This window comes from Chionomys nivalis, chromosome 17 (assembly GCF_950005125.1).
Source record: "Chionomys nivalis chromosome 17, mChiNiv1.1, whole genome shotgun sequence".
Lineage (NCBI taxonomy): Eukaryota > Metazoa > Chordata > Mammalia > Rodentia > Cricetidae > Chionomys > Chionomys nivalis.
Window position 1 is genome coordinate 32,738,068 of NC_080102.1, and position 24,452 is coordinate 32,762,519.

General features: G+C 52.8%; 3 protein-coding genes across 4 annotated transcripts; all 3 read right to left on the reverse strand.

Moving 5' to 3' along the window:
- Nucleotides 1-4,886: 4,886 nt before the first annotated feature.
- Nucleotides 4,887-8,817, reverse strand: Slurp2 (secreted LY6/PLAUR domain containing 2). The gene is made up of 3 exons (XM_057792217.1): nt 8,766-8,817; nt 5,381-5,485; nt 4,887-5,107 (listed from the first exon to the last, which is right to left on the reverse strand). The coding sequence occupies exons 1-3, from the start codon at nt 8,815-8,817 to the stop codon at nt 4,971-4,973; spliced, it is 294 nt and encodes a 97-aa protein (XP_057648200.1). The 3' UTR covers nt 4,887-4,970.
- Nucleotides 8,818-13,158: 4,341 nt separating this feature from the next.
- Nucleotides 13,159-15,179, reverse strand: Lynx1 (Ly6/neurotoxin 1). Of its 2 annotated transcripts, XM_057792660.1 has the most exons (5): nt 15,049-15,161; nt 14,668-14,745; nt 13,998-14,186; nt 13,698-13,799; nt 13,159-13,580 (listed from the first exon to the last, which is right to left on the reverse strand). In XM_057792660.1, the coding sequence occupies exons 3-5, from the start codon at nt 14,047-14,049 to the stop codon at nt 13,384-13,386; spliced, it is 351 nt and encodes a 116-aa protein (XP_057648643.1). In that variant the 5' UTR covers nt 14,050-14,186; nt 14,668-14,745; nt 15,049-15,161; the 3' UTR covers nt 13,159-13,383. The 2 variants fall into 2 exon arrangements, with proteins under 2 accessions (XP_057648643.1, XP_057648644.1); XM_057792661.1 differs by lacking the exon at nt 14,668-14,745 and having other exon boundaries at nt 15,049-15,179.
- A 4,750-nt stretch (nt 15,180-19,929) lies between these two features.
- On the reverse strand, nt 19,930-21,170 carry LOC130889135 (lymphocyte antigen 6D-like). Its single transcript, XM_057792692.1, has 3 exons — nt 21,101-21,170; nt 20,386-20,484; nt 19,930-20,201 (listed from the first exon to the last, which is right to left on the reverse strand). Exons 1-3 carry the CDS (start codon nt 21,150-21,152, stop codon nt 19,969-19,971), a joined length of 384 nt encoding a protein of 127 aa, XP_057648675.1. The 5' UTR covers nt 21,153-21,170; the 3' UTR covers nt 19,930-19,968.
- Between the last annotated feature and the right edge of the window lie 3,282 nt (nt 21,171-24,452).

The window sequence follows — 24,452 nt, forward strand, 5'->3', positions numbered from 1 at the left end:
CTCCCTCCGGCTGCAGCATTAAGGAAATGCACTGGTGTGGTGGATGGGAAGAAACTTGAGCAGGGACTCTGAGGGCACCCATTCATACCTCTGTCTCTCAATGGAGAGCAGCAGCAGAGACCTGGCTCCGGAGGTCTGGGAAAGGGAGCCCTGGTTACTACCCCGAGCCCAGGACATGCTATGGAGGGAGGTTGGACAGATGCTCTCTCGAGTCATAAAGCCCTGCCTCTGCCTTCCCTGTCCTCATTCTTCCTTTATCCTCTCACACATCTCCCAGGGGACAACCATAAACCCCGTAAGCACCTCTGCTCTGTGGATCACGAGATAGTCACAGTTTCATCCTGAAAGTGGGGCAGTAGACGTCTCCGTACCTACCCTTTCCACCCACTAGCCAGACGTCAGAGGAATGGCTCTAGAAGGACAGAGTTTGGTCTTAGGGGAGCTAGAACCACCTCTCCACAGGCTCACTGTCCCTGGAAACATAAACCACCCTAAGTCCTCACTACTGTAGAGAAACCTTTCCAGGAGGTGTCCAGGAAGGTAAACTTGGCGGTAGCCCTTCCCAAAGAGCCTAGGAAGTCCTCAGAAGAAACCATTAAAGATCACCCTACATTCCGACAGCTGGCCTCAGACTCCCAAACTGCACTTCAGCCTGCTAGCCAGCTCCTCTCCTGAAAGTCTGCCTCGAAGTCTCTGATTTTGCAAATCCGTCACCGTGCATGGCCATGGCTACCCAGCAGTGGGCACAGATGCGCTGATGTTAGACAAGAGACACAGGCATCTACAGAGGCAGCATCCGGCAAACTCCAGGCTGAGTCTACCAATGTTCTTCCAAGGAGCAGCACCGGAGGCCCCTCCCCCACAGGCCTCATCCACTGCGTCTCTTTCATGGTCACAGCCTTGATAATAAGGGTGACAGCTCTCTCCTGTCACCCCACCTCAGAATTCCTCTTTGCTTGGCCTCTCTGTGTGTCCTCTGATCACTTCTTGTGGCACTCCCCTGTGGCACACGTGGAGGGTGGTGCGCTTCTTGGCATGTGAGGCAAATATTTCCTTCTTGGTCTTCTGCCTTTCAATTTTGCTAACAGCCTCCTCTCCCAAGTCTCCTCACGTAACCCAGCTGGCCTGAACCTTTAGTCCCAGTCTCTTAAGTACTAGGAAGCTTCCATGTGTATTATTTTACAAATTCTTTTTTTTTTTTTTTTTTTGGTTTTTCGAGACAGGGTTTCTCTGTGGTTTTGGAGCCTTTCCTGGAACTAGCTCTTGTAGACCAGGCTGGTCTCGAACTCACAGAGATCCGCCTGCCTCTGCCTCCCAAGTGCTGGGATTAAAGGCGTGCGCCACCACCGCCCGGCTTATTTTACAGATTCTTATATAATAATTTATGACTCCCAGTTTAGATTTTGCATCTTGTTTATCTTCTTTTCTTTATTTTTTTTTATTTTTGCTTGTTTGTTTTTGTTTTTTGAGATAGGTTTTTTTTTTGGGGGGGGGGTAGTCCTGGCTGTCCTGGAACTCTGTAGACCAGGCTGGCCTCAAACTCACAGAGATCCACCTGCCTCTGCCTCCTGAGTTAGGAATTAAAAATGTGTGCCACCACTGCCTGACTGTCTTTTTCTTTTTAATTTTTAGTGGCTTTCTGACTGTACCTCATATACCTGGCAACTCAGACATTTCAAATTATATCAGTTGCTGAGTGTGCTGCTGCCCACCTGTAAACTCTGCATTTTGGTGGCTGATAAATGATTGCCATGGGTTCAAGGCCAGCCTGGGATACATAGTGACATCCCACTACTGAGCTCAATAGATTTGGCATAGCCACAGACATCCGCAAACACCACTAGTTGTGATGACATGCTCCATTATCTCAGAAAGGAAGCCCATGCTCTTAGCTGTTGAACCATCCCTCCATTCCCGCAGCATTGTGAAAGTACCCTTGGTCTTCAGCCAAGTTTCTTGACACGCAGCTCCTTAAAACTCTTGGAAACCCTGTAGCAATTAGAGTGTCTTTTAAAAGTTGATGAATGACAAGTGGAGGGATGCCGCTTCTTAGTTCCAGGATGGGGCTGGTCACCTAAGAGACACCTTCACAATTAGAGGGTGGGGACTTTTATCCCCACCCAAGTCTCCTCTGGAGGCAGGAGAGGAACTGAAAGGTAAACCGATCACCAGTGGCCAATGATGTAATCAATGATGCCCACATGATGAAACCTCCGTAAAACCAAAGGGACAGGACTCTCAGCCTCTGGGTTGCTTAACACAGGAGAATCTGGGCCTCTGAGGAAGATAATGAGAAAGTACTCGTGCCTGGAGACGCAGGGAGGCTCTGAGGTTCCTTAGTGAAACCTGAGAATTCAGGCAACACTTTTACACACTCTTAAAATCAAGGACATGACCAAAGATGTCAAAAATACTGTATGGAGAGACACAGAGGGTGAAGGATGTGAGATAGGCATAGCCTGGGGGACAGAGCTTCGACCTGTAGGATCTGATGTGGGCTATGCGTAGTTGGTATCTGAGTTGTGTTGGAGAATGGTCAACTGAAGCCCACTGCAGGATTGATGGCTGGAAAACATCCCAGGATGAGAACTTTTTTGTCAAACCCCATAAACCTAGGCACAGGCAGGAAGTTGTGACGGGAGTGGCCCTGTCCTGTCTGAGCCCTGCCAAAGGTTCCTTGCTCAGCACGTACCCTATTCTTTGCAGGCCTAGCACAAGACACCCCGACTTTTGTAACTGCAGCAATTCAGACAAAGGTACCTTGGACATCACAGCAGAGTCACTTCTGACCAGAGTGATCAAGCCCCTCCCCACATTTTCAAGGCCAACAGATGCTGTCCAAGCAGCTTAGGCACACTTCTCCCGCTCGCCTTCCTCTCTGCAACAGCCTCTATCGCTATATTGTGTGTTCCCATCCCATACTCGGAGAACCTTTCTGATGTTTAGAGTGACCAAAGAAATGCAAGCATCTTAGTGATCAGAGATGCTTAATGGTGCAGCAGAAGGAAATGCTTTGGAAGTCTCCTCCTGCCCTGTACACCTGCCTCCATCTGTTTCCAGTCTGCCTTAAATCCCGCCCTCTCATGCAGAGTCCTGGAGAATGCAGTGTTCGGCAGTGTTTTCAAGGGCCAGCTCTGCAAGAGTGCGGGTCAGTGCCTCACTCCTATAGGCTGCTGACAAGGATTGTGTGGCCTGAGGGATGTCACATTGTATACATGCATTCACAGTGATGGGTATGTGGGTTTCCACCCTATGGTTGCTGGGCGTGAACAGCTCTGTTCTGAGCAATTATGGGCCAGTTTCTGGGGACATGTTTCTACTTCTGTGTGTAAGTCCAGGGGCACCCCTTCTGGGTCATACCAGAAACCGGGTTTAATCATTCAATTAGTCATTTGTAAGCCCAGATTCATGTTTGAGGCCTTTTCTTAATGGACTAGCAATTAAAGAATTTCTTTTCAACTATGCAGGACGCTGAGCCAGCCTGGGCTCTACAGTGAGTTCAGTTCCCCCAAACAAACAAGGTCTTTGTTTTCACTTTGAAGTCTCTGATTTGACTGAAGTGTCTTTTGCACTGGTGAGAGAGGTCTGGACGCATCTCTACTTGGCTTTGCATCTGGGTACCAATGTGCAGCTAGCCGTCCTTCCCACACTGCCCTGAGCAGCATCGTTGCTCATTCAGGCACAGAGAGCATGAGCTTCCTCTTTTCTGGGTTTTGGCTGATGCTGAGGCCCCAGCTTTCTGTCAGCTACTCTTTGCTTGGCCATTGTCCTCATGGGTGTCGCCTTTTTTTACAAGGGTTTATTTTCTTGAAAACCTTGCCAAGCTGAGAACAAGCATGTCGAGGTCAGGGCCTGCCTCTGTGTTTCCTGCCAGGTACCAACTGTGACTTCCCTCTGTGGTACCGAAACCAAGAGGCCGAAACTTATCTCCAGGCCTGGCTGGGAGCCGGTGGATAAATATTTACGGAGTAACTTCCACAAATTCTGGGTGTCTAACTGCTATGTCCAGACTAAGGTGAGTGAGTGGTTATACTGTCTGGGTGGCTCTATCCAAATCCAGGGCCACACAGTGTCTGATAGATGGGCAGCCTATTGGGAGACATAGGCAAGGTGAACCAGGCAAGGACGTGGTAGGAAAGATAGAACAGGACAAGGTGCCAGAGACATAAGACCAAGAAGGTAGCTGGGTTCCCCGAGAGCTACTGACAACAGAGGTGGATGATCCCCAAAGGGCTGTGGTTAGTGAATACCACTCCTTCTGCAGAGGCCTCCTCCTCCACCCGCTCAACTGTGGGTCTGTAGGAGGCTTCTGGAGTCTCATTCAGAGTAAAGGTGCTCATTGGGTCTGGATCAGAGATCCTTCTAGCTTTTAAGGCCAGGTCAGGGTGTTCCTTAGCGTCCCAAACTCCAGATCAAGGGTACTCTTACCTCCAAGTTGGAGTGCTCCTCAGTCCCCAGCCCCTTTTCTGGGCCCCAGACTCACATTGCTGTGCCTCTGAAGTGCCTACAGCCTCGGTTCTTCCTCACAGCCTGCTCAAGAGCAGTGCCGCCATCTGCAGCCCCTGTGCCTTTCAGACCCCGTGTCTGCCTAGAAATAGGTAGGCTCTTGGTAGTGAGAGAAGGTCAGTGGGGGTTGCAGCAGACAGCCTGGGTCCAGGAGGCCGTGACTGATAAGAGACGGGACAGGGTTAAGAGACTGCCTGAATCCGGTGCCTGGTATGCTGCTTCTATTGGACAACTCGCGCCGTGTGTTCCAGCTGCTTTTTATTGAAAGATTTGTTGACACTGAGGGTGGCCCAAAGTGGATCAGGGCCTTAAGTTTGTACCACAGTGGATTTACACAGGACTTCACTCAGAACTTCCTGAGGAAGTCTGAGTTGGGGGGCTTTGGGCTGGCCAGGCTGGAATGATCTCCAAGGGCCAGGCCTGGGCATGGTTCTGTGGGGTCAGCTGGCAGTGACAGAGTGTGGTCAGTCCCTGTTGCAGAGATTCGACTGGCAGCACACGATGGATACGTGAGGACCCAAGCCCAAGCTGGCAACATCAGGGCAGCCACTGTAGCACATCTTCGTCACCAGAGGCAAGTCTGTGAAGCTGATGGGAGCTCCTAAGGGATAAGAGAGAGACCGTGGTGCTCCCTGAATCCCTGAGCTGCCCAAACCTCCGCCACATTCACTATTGTGCTGAGCGTCACCCCTGGGCACCAAGAGCCCCTGCCTGACCCCTGCCCGCCCCCTGCCCCAGTCAGGGACTGCAAGACATCTTTCCATTCTGTTTCAGGTCGGTTGACCACCACATTGACTTTGGGCTCTGCCTGCCGAGTGAGCCAGCTCTCTGTGCAAGAAGGGCGTGTCCGGCCCACTCCTCCCTCCACACTCACGGGTGCCAATGATGACGCAGTGGGTGGAGCTCCTTGGGCATCTGGATGGCTGGGAACATCCTCCAAACCCCTTGCAGATGTGACACTGCATGCCCTGTGTTGTAGCTATAGGCAGACAGAGACAGGGGCAGCCAGTGAGCAACTCCGCAGAGGGTGACACTCGCTCTTGTACCCAACACCCTGCTTCCATCCTCCACCAGCCCCAGGGCTCTGTAGCCCAGCATCCCAGCCCTCATCTGTGATGCAAAGCCACTCTAGGCCTTGGAGGGAGGGAGAAGTGGGACCCTGGTGCTCAAGTCTATTACTGTGAGAGATACTAGTTCATGTTGGAACCAGCTGGCCTGTGTCCCTCTGCTCAGAAGACCAAGGGCTGGATGGAGCAGAGGGGAGAGCTCCTAGGGGAGAGGAATGCAGGTCCAGGCTCCTGAAGACCGGGGTGGGGGAGGAATGGGGATCTGAGACTGAGACTTTAACCACACTCCCCTCCAGGGACCTGAGAAGGGTCATTTATACCTCTTGGTATAAATGTTCTGTGGGCGGTGTTGGTGGGGCCTTTACCCAGTTAGTAGGGAATCCGTGGCCAGGCAGAAGGAAGGTGGGAGTCCACTGAGCTCTGTTTGCCACCCTGACAAATGGTGCATCACTATTCTTGCATGCAGTCCATGGGGTGCCCGTCAGGCAAGTGGCCTACCACGCTCTCTCATGCTTCCTTTGGATTCACTCATCTGTCTCCCTGCCCTTTCCCTGCTTCTCTGCATCTTTCTGGTGCTTCCTTAAGCTCCCTTCTCTGGATTCCCTAACCCCATGCCCAGCCCTGGGTACTCTCCAGCACTGTGCTGCTGCAGGTTTCCCTGGGCAAATCCAGAGCTGATGCTGAGCGGGGAAGCTCCTGGTTCTTGTCCCCTCTTACCTGGGCCACTGAGAAGCCAGGGAGAGTAGCGGTCCCCCTGGAACTCCTACAGCCACACCTCTACAAGACCTCACAGGGAAGTATGCCAGTCAGTTCCGGCCAGTCTCAAAGGCCAGTCCTTCATCCTATACACCATGGAACAGGTGACAGACAGGAAGTCTATACCATAGCAAGGTCCCCACCACCTGCCTTGACTGTTCACCACCCCTGCAGAGCAAGCTGAGACCTTGCCAGGGACACAAAAGGTAGCAACAAAAGCACCCAAGCCTGCTACTGCCCCATGGATCTTAAAGACACTGAACAGACTATTCACCAGATAGGGAGGGACTTAGACAGCAGCTGGCTGGGGCACCAAAAGGAACATGCAAGGTACTCGGGAGAATTGGACTGGTACCGCCTCTCGTTCTTCTTCCTCTCCATGCCTCCTAACTTTGTCCAGGCTAGCTCAGAGGCCATCCCAGGGAACCTCCTTTGATGTACAGACTGGCCTTGTTATTTTTATGATTAACACTTGTATTCACTGGGGTTCTGGAGAGAAATGGGGCCTTTCCCATTCCCAGTGCCCCCAAGTATCCATCACGCTGCATCCTCCTGCACTGATGAGTCCCCGGAGTAAGAAAATAAATAAATGATCTCTAGGAGTTAGAGCAAGAGCTGGGTCATTAAGAGAAAGAATAAGAGCTGGGTTTTGTGTGTGTGTGTGTGTGTGTGTGTGTGTGTTTTCGTCAAGGAGGCCAGGAAGGTTTAGCTCTCAGAAAGAAATTGGTTCTGGGTGCAGTGATAGGTCATGGGGACAGACCCCAAGCAGGTACTTGCTTAGGGAGAAAGAGAGGACTAGCTGGGCAGTGGTGGTGTACACCTTCAATCCCAGCACCCAGGAGGCAAAGGCAAACAAATCTCTGTGAGTTCGAAGTCAGCCTGGTCTACAGAGTAAGTTCCAGGACAGGCTCTAAAGCTACACAGAGAAATACAGTCTCAAAAAAACAAAACAAAACAAAACAAAACAAACAAACAAACAAAAAAAGAACAAGAACAAAAACAAACAAAAAAGGAAAGAAAAGGAAGAAAAAGAGGGCTTTAAGAGGGCTTTGGAGAAGAGTATGCGAGGGAGGATGGGGTGAGCCTTGGGGGAGCAGATTCCACCACATTCAGTCCCGCTGCAATGTTGCCGGTCCAGTTGACTCCTTCCCATCCTATTTGCTCACTCTAAGATCAGCTCAGGATGCAGCTCACCCTTCTCTGGATGCTTCAAGCCCTGGGGAGATGGCATTGCCCCTGGGTGACAAAGCCGGTGCCAGAAAAGATGTAGGATGTGGAGTATGCTGAGAGAGGCACGTGGAGCCCGGCTCCCTCCAACTTCTAACGGTCCAGCCTTGAGAATTTTGTCTTGAGTGGGCAGGTATGATTTCTTAGAGGAAGGGGCAGGGAGGTCCCAGTGTAGAAAGAGGTCTCAGGCTCACAGACGCTCCTGAGATACTCAGGCCTTGGTTAAGACAGAGAGGGTGACTGGCCCATGGCTGAGCATGCCCTCCGAAACCTTAGCCCTGACAGTGACAGAAACCTCTCAACTCTGAGCTCAGGGCTGTCTGGTCTCTCCTGAAGGGTTTGAGGGAACATTTTGGGGCCAATAGTTCAGGCTTTCTCAGGTCAGAGAATCCCCGTGAAGCCTGGTCCAAGAAGGGTGAAGTACAGCCAGTGGTGTACACATAGATCTCCCACTCCACCTCAGGTGGACCCCAAGTCCTGGAGTGTTCCCACCCATGGGTGGAAACTAAGGTTTTTCTAGGTGAGGCCTCTGGGAGCTGGGGCTGGTCGAGTTTAGAACACAGGTTGCTGCTGGACAACAGGGCCAACTGTTTCTTTGCTCAGGCATTGGTTGTGGTTGGATATAGGAACCACTTAGGGTCCCCTAAATGATGTCAAGACCAGGCTTAGGCAGTGATCTTTGGGGGTGTCTCTGGGAGGCCATCAGCAAACACTAGGGGTCAAAGCCTCTATTACTGAAGCAAATGAAACTGGGGTATAGAAGTCTGAGGGGACTGAAGTCAAGTAAGGATGAAGTTGCCCAAGGAAGGTGGAAGAGAGAATCTAAGCAAGGAGGTGTGTGTGGGGGCATCAGGAGAGAGTGACTGCAGACCTGCTGGAGCTCTAGGGCTGCAGGAGGGAAAGTGGCAGAGGTGTGCCATGCCTGTGTGGGTGCAGCAGTGCTGCTATGGAACTGGAGAGGCCTGGGGGTGGCTTTCAAACTGAGCGGTGAGCTGAGGACTGCAGAGGGTGCTGAGTCCAGAGAAGAGGGCTTAGGAATCTGGGAAGGCCAGTGGCAGAGGACAGAGGCTGGCAGGCAGGGAGGGTCTTGGTGTCCAGCATAAGGTGAGGAAAGAAGAAAGGGGTAACCCCAAGGGTGAGTGGTGGCCCAGGATGGAAGGACAGGAATAAGTCAGTGCAGCAGAGAAAGCGGCCACACCCCCAACTCACCTAGTTCCAGGCTCAAGACCACGGCCAGAAGGAACCAGAAGAGAAGCCTCATGTTCTCTGTGTTAAGGACGAGGTTTACTCCTTGGCCACCCCTTATACCTGCTTGTGGATCCTACTCCACCCTTGGCTCCCATAGCTGCTGGTTCCCAGCCCTGAGTCACTTGCTACCTGGCTCAGATGGAAGCTGGCAGAGCTTGCTGCTGTGTGACCTCAGGGAGCCTGGTACAATTTCGTAAGCCTTCTTCCCTCCTCTGTGGAGCAGGGATGTCCCAATCATCAGGCCCAAGGCTCTCAATAGAGGCCTTGTGCAGGCTGGACGCTCAGTGCAGGTTCACTTCACCCTGGAGCTGCTCGGAGGGCATGGCATAAGCAAGTAGCCCTCCCTTCCCTTCACAGGTGTGAATGGAACCAGGGCCAGGTAAAACTACAATGCCTCAGCTGCTCACTCTGCATGGAGCATGGTGGCCGGAATTTGAGTTTCCTCATCAGCTAAATCAGAATTCGGTCCTGTCCTGTCCTGTCCCTTCCAGGACTAAGAAACTCAGGAGAAGTATGGCTATACACATGGTCCTGGGACCAAGGGGTGAGTGTTACCTATCAAGGGATGGTACTGGCATGGCACCAAGGAAACTAAGTCCTGTGATATATGCCCAGTGGCAAGCAGGAGGGGGAGCAAAGACTTTGGTGTTAAAAAGATTCCAGGTTGGGGTAAGAGACACAAGTGACAGATAGCAGGGCAGGGGTCATCCTGCTATAGACAGGGGTATAGTCATTCAGGACAGGCAGGAGATCCCATGTGTCTGCTCTGGCTGTCCAGGTGCCTTTATTTACTTCTGTGCTTTATGGGGTCCCCAGACCTGGGGGTTGGGCAGGATCCTGAGAGGGAGGCTGGTGGAATCAGACTCTCTTCCTGAGAGCTAGGTAGCAAGGAAGTGGGATCAGAAAGCAAAAGGCCAGAAGAAGGCAGAAGTAGTGTGTGTGTGTGTGTGTGTGTGTGTGTGTCCTGTCTTTTCCTATGCAGTTCCTCAGTCTGCCCTTGTGTTTGTTGGTCCATCAATGAGAACTGGCAGGTCTGCCTCTTTCCACAGAGTGGAGATGACTTTCAGCAAGCTCTTGGAATCCCGTGAACACCACTCTTGCCTTGGTTGGCTCTGATATCAGGCCAGGAGCCAGGGACCTTCTGGGCCAGGAGGTGTACCTGACCAAGCCAGTCTGGGTGGGTGAGGTCTGACCTCAGAGAGAAGACAGATAGGAGAGCAAGGCAGATGCGTGTCCTTCATTTGTTTATTCATTCAGCAGGGGACATTAACACGGACCACTCGGAAGTTTAGGTGCATGGCGCTTGCTAGGGGAAGGGGCCTAAAAGTGGATTTCATGACCTTGCTAGGTGAGAGCTTAGGGTTGGCAGAGACACAACCCAGGGAAGTGCCAGGGAGCATGTATCCATGCATCCTTTGGGGTGGCCTCTATGCAGGCCCCAGGCTTGGCCCTGGTCCCCAAGAGCCAGCTGAGTGGCTGCTGTCACTGTTATTTCACCAGTGAGATGGCTGGAGTATGAGCCTGTGCTTGAGGAACCCAGGGCAGGCAGTGCTGCCGGATGCCATGGTACTTGCTGGAAAGTACCCACACACTGAAGCAAGGGGTCGCCCTACTCCTGGAAATCATTCAGGAGTTTCAGATGATGAAGATGGAGGCGGTCCTGCTCCCCTTCCCCTTGTCTGCTTTGGGGAAGCCAACACAGACACGGTGGCAGAGCGTAACCCTCACGGCAGCGTCTCTCTGGTGGGCTAGACCGGACACCTCACTCTGTTCTTCGGCATGCTTTAGCTTCATGTGTTGGCCCGGCTTCAGCAAACCCCACAGAGGTACATAGGCTCTGGGACATCACCGTTCCACCCAACAGCCTCTCTCCCGTGACTTCCAAGAATGCAATGCTTCTAGAACGCAATGCTTAGAGAATCACCACCAGCCTTCCTGGACACCATCCATGTTGAGGGGCTACTGCTTACCCTAGTGTGAGCACACCCACTGCCTTGAGCCCTATCCCTGACAAAGGCAGTCAGCTTGTACTGCTGATGTGACTTTGTTCTTCTGTCTGCCACTCCATCCTGTGTTCCTCTCTCTGTATCCACACACAGGGCTGGGCACCCCTGGCCTACCCCCCAGCCCCTTGAACTTCCAGTTCTGATGTTCCCTTCTAAGGCCTCAGTTTCGTAAACGTTTAGGACGTTGCATTCTGGGAGTCTCTGGTTTATGAAGCCACCGTCATCCTGACAGCGTGCAGCCTCAAAGACCCCCAGCTGTTGAAAGAGTTCCCATAGTAGAATAGGTTGGTACTAGGCAGATGAGGAGGCCAGGTGGCCTGGGAAAATTAAGTGCTTCACTCCTCTGTGCCTCAGTTTCTTTACCTGTCAAAGGGGAGCAGTAGTGAACCCCCAAACACACACATTTTGCATAACTGCTGTGGCGTGTGCAGAGCCACCTGCAGTATCACACCACGCCAGACAGGATTCAGGACAGACCATCTGGCGCCGTTCCCCTCACCTGCACCTCCCACTGGCAGGCTTGGCCCTGTGTTAATTGAGCACCTTCTGGGCTCTGTACTAAGCACCAAGAACAGGCTAGGTAGGTACACTTCCTGTAGGGGTGGGTGGCAGTGTGGACACTGTGGGGCCTGCCTAGATGCTGTCATGAGACAGGTGAAAGAAACTGCCCCCTCCAAACCCTGCCACACTCTCAGCAATAGGTAATCAAGGGCCTGTTCCACATCAACCCCTTGTGGTGGGAGAGAGGACCTGGTCTTGGGCCTCCTCCCAGTTCTAGTCCAGGATGCCACCTTGACTGGGGACAATGGACTTGCACAAGCCAAGTAATGTTTCCCAGGCCTCACCCACTGAGTTAGGGGCCTGCCTCTGACCCTCCTTACCAAGGGCCCTGTGGCTTCCATAGGTCAGACCCAATGCTTCTGTCTGTCTGTCTGTCTGTCTGTCTCTCTCTCTCTCCCTCTCTCCCCCCCCCCTCTCTCTCTCTCTCTCTCTCTCTCTCTCTCTCTCGTGTGTGTGTGTGTGTGTGTGTGTGTGTGTGTTCTATGAAAGCTCAGGAGGGGGCAGCACTGGCTTCCTCCCAGCATCCTGCCTGGACCTCAGGGGACACCACAGCCAGTGCTGCCTTCTGGGCTTTGCAGTCACTGTGTTCACATGTGCACGTGTACTCCTCCCTCCCCTCTCCCATGAGACTCACATTCTCTCTGGGTAGTCAATGCCTCCTCATTTCTGGGCCATTTCCCACCCCATACACCTCTGTAATAAAGCCGCACAGCCCCTATTTCCGAGGATGCGGGTATGCCCATCAGCAGAATTCTATCTCCCATCCCCCACTGGCCTGTCCGCAGAGGAGGAAACTGAGGCAGAAAACCACATCACTTTCAGCAGCGCAGCTCAGGTCTGCCTAAGAACATGGAGGAAGGTCCCCAGGATGGGTCTCTGTGTCCTGATCCTACAGCTGGTGGTGTGTGACCAGTAGGATGTGGGGATCAGTAAAACTCTCCTAGCCAGACATGGACAGGGCCGCCAGCTTCAGAGGTCTCCTCAGTGGCACATGAGTTGGGGTTCTAGTCAGAGAAGAGGGTAAGGCTCCCTGGGTCAACTTCACTGGCATAAAAGACAGATCGGTGTCTCCTAAATCAGGGTTGGGTTCTTCGGGATCTTGATACCTAAAAGTCTTCAGCTGACTTCACAGACAGTCACCCGGTACTTGGGCTGGCTCCCTGTGCATTTGCCTCCCCATAATTTACCAAGAGCTCAGAGGATGCAGAACCTGCCTACAGGACCTGGGAAGCCAGCTGAAGTCTGCTTTGCTGTCCCGGTTGCCCCACCAGCTGGCTCTGACCTGCCTTTGTTCCCTTCCGGCCATGCTCAGAATAGCTCTGACCTGTGGACAGGCCAGACAAAATATAGCATGGGCAGCTTGCCCCCATGTCCCTGCCAGCCTCAAGGCCCAGCAGCAGTGTGAGGTTGCAGGGCCTGCTGAGCTGCTGAGGCTGGAGGGATCTTAGTGGCCTGTGGAAATGAAGCCATAGCTAGCTACCCTCAGCCCAGAGCTGTCCTGACACCAGGTCTGGCCGAATTCCTGAGAGAGCTAGAAATGACAAAAAGGCTTCCATCTCACACTTGCCCTGGGCAGCAGCTGAACTCAGCAGGAGACAGCTCCACCGAGTCTTTCTTTGCTTCTAGACAGTTCGTGATCTTTTGTCCCCCTCTAGCAGGCCTATTCTCTATTGGGTAGACTGAGGCAGGGTCCTGATGCTATGAAGGTGGAATTTGGCCACTAATTCCTTCAAATCAATGTGACTGACTGACCCCACCCCACCCCCACCAAACAGCACTCTCCCAGATGCCTCTGATCCTGAGCAGATTTAGATCCATATATCAGCCCTCTAGAAATGAAAGGTTATGGCCTCGGGGTGAGGTATCTGGATGCCATCAGTCCTTTTGTAGGTAGCCATGGGCTCTCGTTGCGGCTAAAGGAAGAGGGTTGGGTGGAGCGAGGGGGTGAAAGGGGACGATTGTGTTTTTTAAGAGCTTTGCGTTTCAGTGGGTCTTCCTGGGGGAACAGAGCTTCACAGCAAGCTCCAGAAGGTGGCCAGGAGTACCAGGACCAGGGCCAAGGTCACTGGGGTAGGAAAGCCAGCTCCATTGCAGAGGTAGTACTGGCAACAGGAGGTGGCAGATGCATGCTTGGAGTAGCCATCGTACACGGTCTCAAAGCAGCTGGGTACACACGACTTCCTCACTTTCATCCGGTACGGGGTGAAGTCTACAGGGGACAGGACACAAGGTTGCAGTGAGAGAATCAGGACCTTGGATGGCTCAGTCTCAGCTTGTAGGAGCACCAGGGCAGCTGGGGGCCTCCCTCCCTATGCTCCAGACTCACAAGTACGAGTGGTCATGCAGTAGGTGGCCATGGCTGGGCAGCGCATGGGTTTGAAGCAGTTGTCTCCATTGTAGGCACACACGTGGCACTCCAGAGCCTGAGCTGTGGGCCATGATGGGGTTCAGAGAACAGGAAGACATCCCTTTCCTGCCAGTCAGACCCCAGCTGTCTCCACCAACCCCCCACTCCCACTAGGGCACCAGGTGAGGACAGTCAGAAGGCAAGAGATCTCTGGCCAGCCCACCGACTTCCCACCTGCCTGTCCCACAACCAGGTCCCTCGAGCTTCTGTCCACCTTACCCACAGGCAGGCCCACTAGAACCACCAGGAGCACCGTGAGCAGGGATGTCATGATGGAGATGTGAGGACAGCGTGGGACTGAACAGCTGGTCCTGGATCCAACCCAGGCCTGGGAAGAAGCAGGGCAGAGAGGCACAGGGCAGGCTCTTGCCCTGCTTGAGTTCTTGGTCTCCTAGGGGTAAAGCAACCCTGCAGGGACAATGACAGAGACCTGTAATCACAGCTGGTCTGGGACAGGCAGAGCCGCCCAGCTCAGTGGGTGTTACTGATTTCCATTTACCTGGAGATGGGAGGAGGGAGCAGGATGTGGGGCATTCCAATAGAAGACCAAAAGCAAGCAAAAGGTTAGGGTGGGGGGAGCTAAAAAAAGGGGAGAAGGGGAGGAACTGGGCTCCTTGAATGTGGAACCCAAAGAGGATTTCACCTAAGGGAGGTTTTTTTTTTTTTTTTGGGGGGGGGGGGCTTATGGAAACGTAGCAAGCAGTCTCTTCCTGGCAGAGCTCAGAGTGCAGGAGGACTGGAATCCAGGTTTGGTCTCTTCTTGGAGCAGAGGTCCCTCTTGCATTTGCTTCCCTGCGTGGAGTTCCCCCCCCCCACCCCAGGAAAATGAGACTCTGCTGTGAGAGTCCTCGCACAGCGGAAGGGGCCATGATGAGTGCTCAGCTCCTACCTAAAGCCTCTTCAGATGCAGGCCAGACGACATGCTTGCCCAAGACAGAGCTCCACAGGCTGAGTCTGGTGTTTGGGACTGTTGGGGTAATATGGACCAATATTCTCCTCCCTGCCCACGCGCGATCTGATCCCTGCTGGGGGCACTAAAATACACTCCCCGGAAGACAACCCTTTATGACCCATTTCCCTGGTGCCAGTCCTGGATTCTGAAGTCCTGAATCAGGCCAGGCCTGAGGCTCGGGTGCCTCCTGCCCCCTCTGGGGAGCTCCGCCCGAAAGACTGCAGTCTTGCTTGGGGAGGGTTCCCATCGCGGGCTGGGTGCTGGGTGACCTCGCCCTTGTCCTTCACCACCACAATCCCTGTCACCATGGGAACTCACCCGTGGCCGCTCCCAGGTCCCTCCCGCGGTCTGACTGTGAATCTGGGCGCACTTCGCGCAGCGTTTGCACCGCATCTCAAACTGGGTAGGCTCGGCAGCCGCAACCGACCCGCAGTGCCAGCTCATTACTGGCCCCGCCCCACCCCGCCCCTAGGACAACGCTCCGCCCCCAAGGCCGTCCAAACCCCAAGCTAACTGGTGTAGGCTCAGTTTTGAGTTCTCTGGTTAGGGCTCTAGTGAGCACAGTCTGGGCAGCCCCTGGGAATCAGAAAGCTCCACTGAGGCACAGATTCACAAGGACACAGTAGCGATCCTAAGGTAAGTGTACACTTCTTGGGCATTCTCCTCAGGTTTCATCGAAGCTCTTCCCACTCCAACTGCCCTGCTCCCACAGACCAAACTGCTGTCTCTGGGAAGAGGTACCACCTGGACAGGGACCTCACCGCACCTCTGTCCTTACGTGGGATCCACTAGCAACACTTGTGAACAAGACTCAGATGTATCCCATGGCTCACAGGCTGCTCTCACCATCAAAAGTCCACCACTAAATACGTACTTTATGTGGCTAAAACTCGTTTTATTTTCGCTTTGTTTCAAGCAGCCAAAATGTAATAGGTTTTCACAAACCCTACTTCCTTCCCCTGGCCCCCGTTTTGAGAGGATGGCAATAAAGAAAACCTGCAGCGACAGGCGGAGTGCATACGTCACCCTGCTAGTCGATTCCCACGCATGCGCAGTCGCAGGCCTTACAGCTGAGTGGCTACAAACAAGTGGCTTTAATCCCAGCCTTCCGGAGGCAGAGGCAGGAGGATTTCAGTTTGAGGTCAGCCTGGTTTACAAAGTCAGTTCAGGACAGCTGGGGCTGTTACACAGTGAAACTGTCTCCAAAATCAAACAATCAATCAAACAATCTCCCCAAATTAAAACAAAAACAAAAAACAAAGCTGAGACAAACAACCAATATACTCTAGTCCCCAGGAAAACACACCTGTTTCCCCAAACCTTCATCAATAAAAGACCACGTGGTGGCTGAATGAGAATGGCCCCCATAGACTCTTCTGTTTTAATATTTGGTCCCCATTGGTGGAAATGTTTGGGGAGGGCTAGAAGCTGTGCTCTTATTGGAGATGTGCCACTTGGGGGAAACTTTGCGGTTTCAAAAGACTCACACCTTCCATTTCCAGTTAGCTCTCTCTGCCTCATGCTTGGAGATCAAGGTGGAGCTGTTCCTGCTGCTAGGCCTTTGCTCCATCACTCACAGACTCTAACCTTCTGAAACTGTAAGACAAATTAAACACTTTCTTTTGCAAGCTGCCTTGGTCATGGTGTTTTGTTGCAACAATAAGACAATAACTAGGGCAGTCCATATTCTGAGCCATCCAATAACTCTCAATACATACACGTGCAAGGATTGAAACCAAACGGTACTTTTCTCGGATGGCAATGCACTTGGAAATCTGTAGCATGGTGGGGCTAGCCAGATTCAGTGAGTAACAGCCCTTACTATGCAAGCTTGGCATGCAAGTTTGATTCCTGGAACCCACTGTGGACAGAGACCAACTCATGAAAGTTGTCCTTTGATACTTCTGCTGTAGTGTGTGTGTGCTTGCACTACCCCCCAATATAACAACAACAACAACAACACAACAACAATAGTGTTTTAAAGTAATCAGCAAAGTATTTACAAATATACAGAGGCTGGGTATCAACACAATTTTAAATAACCTATAGGCAAAGGTAGCATCAACCAGGGAGTCAGAAATTATTCCTGGCAGATGGTGAAGACACAGCACATAAAGGCAACTGATGCAGTTACAGCCGGTTCAGGAGGGAGATTCCACAGAAGTGCTGTTTTAGGAGAAAGAAAGGTCCCCAAAGAGGAACTGAATTTCCATCTTCAGAAACTAGAACAAAAGAGCAAATCAGACCTAAAGGAGCAGAGCAGGAGAGACAGCTCAGCGGGTGGAGTGCTCACCGTGCAAGCCCGAGGACCTGAGTTCAGATCCCAGCATCCTGAAAAGTCAGGCTAAACACTGGGGATGCTGATCTGTGTCGGCACACTATTAGAACAGAAGGCGCTGTCCGAAGAAATGCTTCTCTCAGGAGATGCTTGGAGAGGCACAAACTTCAGTATTTGATGAATCAAAATGGGTTTTGTAGCCCATGGTGGTTTTGTAGCCTCTTTCCCCAAATCGAAACATGGAGGAGGGAGGCTTTGTTGAGACTTACAGGAAGTTCACAAGACTCAAGAAGTAAATAAAATGTCTTAGTCTCAGGAAGTCCCCGAAAGCTCAGTAAGATTCATCAGCCCCCCACCTCCGACTTCCGCCAAGCTTCTACGGGCTGGGGATAGGAGACTCTCTCTCCTGTAAGTGTACCCTAAGGATGCAGCTCTTAGGAGCTGTCACCCAGGTTGGGGTGGGCGTTTTAGTGATGTGACTGCATGGGAGTCACCCATGCTGTTTTGAGGCACCCTTCAGACACCCCCCTGTACACAGCCTCAGTAAACTCGCTGGACTTGGGTGCAATCGTTGTTTGGCCACCAGTGCCATTTCTGGGGTTCATGTCTCACTGTCTCACCAGGAAAGGACATGCAACAACTGTCCTTCACTTGTCAACTGTGGGAAGCCATCACAGACCCAGTTGGTGAGACTGTCTCTCCTCTTTCTATGATCCCTGGGACTTCCTGATTTCTCCGGTGGGGTCGCATCCCTTCCTGACTCCAGGCAGGGCTTTGTCCCTTCCCCTTCCTCAAGGTACCTCCAGGGATGTCAGGGGTCTCCACCAGTAGCGTTCCTATGCCTGGCCTGATTGGGAGTACTTAGTCACTTTCCTGTTCCCAGACTATTTCCACATTTGGAAACGGCTAGGGTTTCGGGTTAAGTTCTCCTAGCCTTCTTCTCTGTCTGACTCCCACATACAGGTGGCTTTCTATGCCCAGGGCACTTCGGGACACCTGTAGAGAGGAGGCAGGAAGTGTTGCAGATGGAACATGAAAAGCCTGCGCAAAGAATTCCCTCTCGACAGGTGTCTTCCGCTGCCTGATTTACTGGCCACTAGGAGGCGCGCCAGGACTGGCCACTAGAAGGCGCGCCGGCACCAGGCTTGGCGCTCAGTTCCAGGAAATGTGGCCCAAGAGAACAGCATCCTACCCAGCAGCCATCACACGGTATCACCCGTGGTTCCAGGAAAGCTTCCTGATTTCTGGGGTTGGAGGATGTTCCTCTTTGCCTTTCCCTCCACCTCTCTTCTTCACGGTGGATGAATGTCCTACAATGTCTCGTAGACAGGGTCGTGGCTCTCCAACAAACCTGCCCCCATTACAAGCGGTGGTGGTTGGATGTGGGAGTCTGTGTAAAAAAACCCAGGCTCAGCAGGTCCAGCGCCTTATACCAAGTGGGGACCCGGAAATAGCAGGCCTCACCCCAGACCAACCAGATCCTTCCCAGATGTTGAGGCTTGGTTTAGGGAGCCTGCGTTGTTGTGCCCAAGTTGAGAACCCTAAAGAGACCACCGGAATCCAGTCAAGTCCAGCATGCAAAAGCAAGGTTTATTTCTTTTGCCAGCGAGCTGGGAGCTGTCCACTACATGCGACTCAGCGCAGTAGGGAGAGCTCCCACTCCTCATTTTGGATTGACATATAGGGACAAAAGCTGCAAGCCAGGTTTACTCAGAGTCAAGGGGGGGTTGATTTTGCTGAGTGCCAGGAATAGTTGGTTTTTCCAGTTAACTCCTATGGTGCTGTAAAGAGCTCAAAGCATGTGTCTTAACCAGCTCCTAACCAAGTAAAGCTTTTTAAAAATTTCCATGGCTTTACAGGGTCACACTCCCCCTCTCATAACCCTCTCTCAGAAGCAGGGTGGTGAGGATGCTTTAAGGTTAAGGGTGTAGGTGCATGATGGGAAGAGGGACCCTCGCCATCCCTCTGCCATCTGCAAAGGGCAGGGTTTGCCATGCAGGCCTGCCAGGGTGATAACCCTGTGTCCCCTACTCCCCCATGTGGGCTTGCAGGGTAGTGGTTGCAGTGGAATGGGCTAGTCTGCTTGTGTGGGTATCTGCTAAATACCTCTTCCTCATTCAACCTCAGCCTCACCCCACTCAGGAATTGCCCAAATCCAAGTAGCACACAGGAGCCTAGGCAGCAGCAAAAAACCATTGCATGGGATGGGAAAGCAGGCAGTGAGCTTTTCTTGGGTTCCTAGGGCTGTGCTCTGCTTAGGCCCCTCCTAGATGGCCTCTCTTAGCTTATACTGAGTCACACCTCCCGCTCCAGCATACACAACCGGATGGGTTGCAACAGAGCAGCACTCCTAAGGAATGAGGTCATCCTGGTAGCTAGACTCACCTTGGACCCTGGCTGTGTGCAGTGCTCTCACAGCTGGAAGACTGGGGTCTCTTTACAGCCTTGGGGAAATAGAATCTCTGAGTTGGGGCCTGGGCACAGTGTCCTTCCTCCCCACATGGGAATGGGGGAGAGTCTTCCCATTCTAGGATGGAGGTGTCTTTCAGGTCAGGTCCTAGGCGCTACTCCAAGCTGCCGAGGCTTGTCCAGGGAGCCACGTGCGAGAGGCTCCACTGTCTCGCTTACCACTCCACACAGCTGCAGTGTTTTTAGGTCATTTATTTCCATGCAGAGGTTCAAGTAGAAAAATAAATGGAATGAGTACAAAATCAGAAGGGTTGGTGTCATGTCTGTCCCCCATTTCCCATGCTGGGGAGCAGGCAAATCTTCCTGTTCTGGGGCAGGCACTGTGTTAGGTCATCAGCTCTTGGTGCCCTCCAGGACCCAGCCTCCACCCAGCCTTTAAGGGCAGTCCCCAGCCTTAGCATCTGGCTCCTCCATCATGGCCAAGGAGGAAGCAAGGCATGGGAACCCTGGGAAACAGAAAAGGAGGGACAGGGAAAATGCCAAGCGGCACGTTACAGGCTGAGAGCCATAAGGGCAAGGAGGCCCAGGCTCATTGCCAGGCCCAGGGTGGCACTGCTAAACGGGGCACGTACAGATGCAGCGCTGTACAGCTTCCCGTTGCACAGGTCGCCCTGGCAGCAATGTACGGCCCAGGAACCGCTGCTGATCTGGCCCTGCTGGCTGTGGTTGGAAACGCATGAGTCTGCACATTCTTTCTTCACCAGGTTCCCAGACAGAGTGTTCACTGCACACAGGAGGGGAAAGGGCATCAGGCCTGGCTTACCACACACCCTGGCTCCCATAGAACATCCTCCACTAAACACCGCCATCATCAACGTGATTGGCCCATTCCCAGTGTCAAACCTGCTGCTCATTCCCAGTATGAAGGGCTGCTCTCTTGGTCCTGAGAGCCCTGGACCACGACTCACCTGTGGTGGCAGTTTTACAAAACTGGGAGCTGGCTGGGCAGGTCTGAGGCTTCATACAGTTGGTGCTGCTACTGCACACATAACATTGGAGTGCCCAGGCTGGAGGGTGAAAGGTCAGAGGGTCAAGTAAAGGCCTTTGCTATGATGCAGACTTCTGTTGTTCTTCACCCCAACTCCTGCCCTAGAACTCACAAGGCTCACGTCTCGTGTTTAGCTCAGAGGGTGTCTGGATATCCCTTGGAGCCCTAGAGAGGGTGTTCTATCCTATGCCACCTCTGGGAAGAGGTGAAGAAGCAGGGGGTGCAAAGTGCAGGGGGCCCTTCTCTGAGAACCTTAGGATGTTCCTGGTCTTTGCTAAGGATACATCTGTCCCCATTCCAACTCCTGAAGAGCCTGGAGGAAGAGGGACTTGGCCACCCCAGGGCTGGCCAGAACAGATGTGAGGTGGGGATGGTGGTGGGGGAAGCCTCTTGAACAATTCCAGCCCTCCTTCCTCTCAAAGCACACCCAGTTCTAAGGGTTGGTGCTAAAGTTCCCTGATTCTGAAAGATTGCATTTTTATGATTTCATTGAGTTAAGGTATTAAAGTCATTTGTTTTAAAGAGACAGCATCCCTCAACGTCAGTGTTCTCTAAGCCTAAATTCTAGTTTGTAGTATTTGATGACCTCCTGTCGAGCTCCCAACCCTTCCCAGTCCCCAAGTCCAGTCTCTTACCTGGGCTAGTGGCCACAGCCAAGGCAAGGAGGAGTAGCAGAGCCGTCTTCATCCTAAGCAACGTCTGGAAACAGTGGGGGTTCTTTCTCTCCCTAGACCTTATAGATGGTGCAGGAGCTGTGGGAGGAGTTTAGGGCATGCCAGATAGCAGCATGCAAATCAGAGTTCACCCCACCCTTTCTGGCCCAAGCCCAGCACAGCAGCTCAGAACAGGCCTGGCTCCTGCAACTTGGAGGGTCTGAGGTTCCTAGCCCTCACATCGGGGCCTCCTTGAGCAGGGTTGGCTCCATAGAAGCCTGTAGGCTGTCTGGTTCCTGCTCCGGTCACCAGATGGTTGTTGGGTCTCCATCTCTCCCAGTGTTGTCTCCCAGTTTCCTTGTTGATTACCTGCCTCTTCCTGGGCCATGTGGTTGTGGACTTTCCACTTCTGTCTGTTATTCTTGCTACCTACCATTGGGTAGTTCCTCCAGGTAAGGCCGTGCTGGTTATCTGGATACCCACAGGTGAGAAGGCCCAGAACTTACGTTCTTCTCTGCTCTGAGCTCAGTGCTGGCATGACCCAGTGGGACCTTGGAATAAGGAACCCCAAGGAAGCAAATAGTCCTTGCTGAAGATGTGGAGGCGATTTGGGGCAGGGAGTGGGAAGCAGGGACGGGTGTCTGTGTGTGTACCAGGTATGGCCAGGTTAGGGCTATGAAGACCCTAGACCTTGGAAGCTTAGCCATCCCAGGAAACTGGGTAGGGACAGGATAGACAGGATCAACTGAGGAGCAGCAAGCTGTGGGGGCATCTCATTGCTGCAGAGATAGGAATTTTCCTCCACTTCTCTCTTCCTCTGCTTGGGGCTCAGGTCCCATTCCCATCAAGTCCCCAACCCCATCCCTCATACAAAGGTAATGAGAACACTGTCATTCTCCTGCTGTATAACTATTGCTCTACCTCTCTGACTTGTTCCCCCGTGGCTGAGAACTCCTTGGGGCTGACCCCAAGGCCCTAGGCAGGTGCTGATAATGGTCCCCGTCATATTCTCCGAGCCCCACCTTTGTTCTCTTGGCATGCATAGGAGGCATTTTTTGGCCCCGTGACTCTAGTTCTTAGCAGAAACGTCACTGTCTTCTAACTGCTGGTTCTGTCTACTGATCTGGAGGTAGTATGGGTGGGTCCCATAAAGTACTCCTTCTGCCCCTGTCCTGGGGGCCAAGGCTATCAGCAATGGGGTAGGCACAGACAGAGGTCAGGCCTGGGCCTGTCCCGCCTGTATCCATGCAAAGCAGATGGACAAGCACCAACAAGGATGGGCAGGTCAGGGCCTGCTTCAGGGAGGGTTGGTCTGAGCCAAGGCTGAGGTTCTTAGAGCTCTAAAGACCTTGGATCAGGCAGATCTGGACTCAAGAGCCTTGGGCCCCACTCTCTGCTTTTCCCTAGGCTAGCTCGCTCCTGAGCTGAATCAAGTTGGATAAAGCTAGGACTGAACCAAGTGCCCTGGGGACTTCCATGTGGTTCTTCTCTAAATGATTTTTGGACTTGACAGTGTTGTGTTGACCTAATTAATCTTTGTTAATAAAAAAGTCGGGAGTCAAATATTGGGGTAAGAACTTGAAAAATTAGAGAACAGGGAGCAGCCACCAGATGCTTCCTACCTCTCTCCTTCCTATGTCCAGAAGGGCCAAGATCCTTTCTCAGCCTTGCCTCACCACTTCCTGCCTCTTCTATGTGTACAGTTCTCCACACCTCAGTGGTTAATTTTTGGTCTGCTAGTGGCTGGCCCCGCTCTCTGACTCCAAGCAAGCTTTATTTGTCAGAACACATTCAAAACATCATACAGGGCAGGGTGTGGAATCTGGGAGGGTCATGGGTAGGAACCCCTGAAGAAGGTCCATCTCTATCCCACGCTGTCCTCTGTTTTGCTAGGTAGTGCCTGGCTCCTTAGGATTTGCTTAGGGCAGCAGGAATGTCACAGGAAAGGCCCACCCAGCTCTGGGGCCTCCCTGAATACATCAGACTCAGGGAGAATGGGTGGGTGGAGGGGAAGGGAGTGTGATTTCAAGCCCTGAGAACAGAACTTAGGTCTCCATGACAGGGTGGTGACGGTGGAGTTGGCAGGTGGAGAAAGATGACTCATTTGAGAAAGGTATGGGAACTGCTGGGAAAACAGGTTGAGAACTTCTTACGGGCTTGATGGAATTGTGGGGTCTGGGAATGAAGGGCAGAACAGAAGTGGGGGTTTGGGCCTGAGACTGAGAGCAGAGAATGCCAGGCTTCACACTCACACCCAGGGTAGGAGGAGGCATCTGCCTGCTGGCAGCCCTCAGGGACCTCAGGCTTCGTGGTGGCCATAGATCTTGGAGCTGGAGGCTGTAGGTAAGGTCCATGGTGGGGTCTATGGTGAGGTCCACGGTGGGAAAGGCCTTTGTCCTTGGCAGGATTGCTAGGAAGATGCGTTTTACCTGTCCCCACCTGGGTCCCAGCAGAAGTGTAAAACAGCCACACACCGAATTTACCTTCAGGAGAGGGTGTGATTCTGCTGACAGGACTTCTTGGGGTTCCTGAGGGGGTCAGCAAGGGTCCTGTTGGAGGTGGTCACGTTAGGACTTGGAGGCAATTCAAGATGGAGTGGGCTCAGGAACTATTGTGTCCTTTCCCTCTGCCTTTTGCACCTCTTCTCATGCGAACAGCTACTGCTCAGAGAGCACGGGCCCTCCCATCCTTGTTCGTAGCTCCTGGGACTGTGCCTGGGACATGACCTCTACCTTTGAGATGCTGGCAGAAGAATATTGCCCAGAAAGTGGAATGAAGGGGACACAGGGCAGAGAATGTTAGCACACTCTGGCCTGCCCACTCCCTGACCTCAGCAGGCTGGCCAGGAAGTTGAGGGACAAGCCTGGACCTCTGTCTGGAGCAGAGGTCTTGCTGCTCATGTCCCTCCCCCTTGCATTCATGTCTGTGATACAGAGATTGTGAGAGTGTGAGCCACCCAGAGCGAAGGTGTATGGGTGAGCACAGGCGCAGTGTGATACCATAGCCCTGGGCCTTTTCCTGGTCTGAAAGGGCACTCGATAGACAGGTTGGATCCCTTGGCTGAAAGTGTCCAAACACCTTGAGGTATAAGGTCAGGCACACCCCAGTTCCCCCAAAGCCTCCCTGTACTTCTAAACATTCACTCACTACTGTACCCCAGCCACTACTGGTATAAGGGATACTGAGGGAGGGGAGAGACAGGGCCTGTGCCACAGACTGGCAGGAAAGAGGGACACAGATAAGCACTGCATGAGTGTGACAGCTAGGGAGGCTGCGGGGCACTGGGGCACTATAGGGCGACTCACCTAGGTAGATCTGTGTAAGATGGGACCTG

Excerpts from the sequence above, each read along its gene's own strand:
- Slurp2 (XM_057792217.1), bottom strand. The coding sequence starts at position 8,817 with ATGAGGCTTCTCTTCTGGTTCCTTCTGGCCGTGGTCTTGAGCCTGGAA. Across the intron at positions 5,486-8,765 it reads GGTCTTGAGCCTGGAACTAG|CTACAACACAGGGCATGCAG; the intron begins GTGAGTTGGGGG and ends GTCTGCCTATAG. Across the intron at positions 5,108-5,380 it reads CTGCGTCATCATTGGCACCC|GAGCTCCCATCAGCTTCACA; the intron begins GTGAGTGTGGAG and ends CTTATCCCTTAG.
- LOC130889135 (XM_057792692.1), bottom strand. The coding sequence starts at position 21,152 with ATGAAGACGGCTCTGCTACTCCTCCTTGCCTTGGCTGTGGCCACTAGC. Across the intron at positions 20,485-21,100 it reads GGCTGTGGCCACTAGCCCAG|CCTGGGCACTCCAATGTTAT; the intron begins GTAAGAGACTGG and ends TTCACCCTCCAG. Across the intron at positions 20,202-20,385 it reads TTGTAAAACTGCCACCACAG|TGAACACTCTGTCTGGGAAC; the intron begins GTGAGTCGTGGT and ends TCCTGTGTGCAG.
- Lynx1 (XM_057792661.1), bottom strand. The coding sequence starts at position 14,049 with ATGACATCCCTGCTCACGGTGCTCCTGGTGGTTCTAGTGGGCCTGCCT. Across the intron at positions 13,800-13,997 it reads TCTAGTGGGCCTGCCTGTGG|CTCAGGCTCTGGAGTGCCAC; the intron begins GTAAGGTGGACA and ends CATGGCCCACAG. Across the intron at positions 13,581-13,697 it reads CTGCATGACCACTCGTACTT|ACTTCACCCCGTACCGGATG; the intron begins GTGAGTCTGGAG and ends TGTCCCCTGTAG.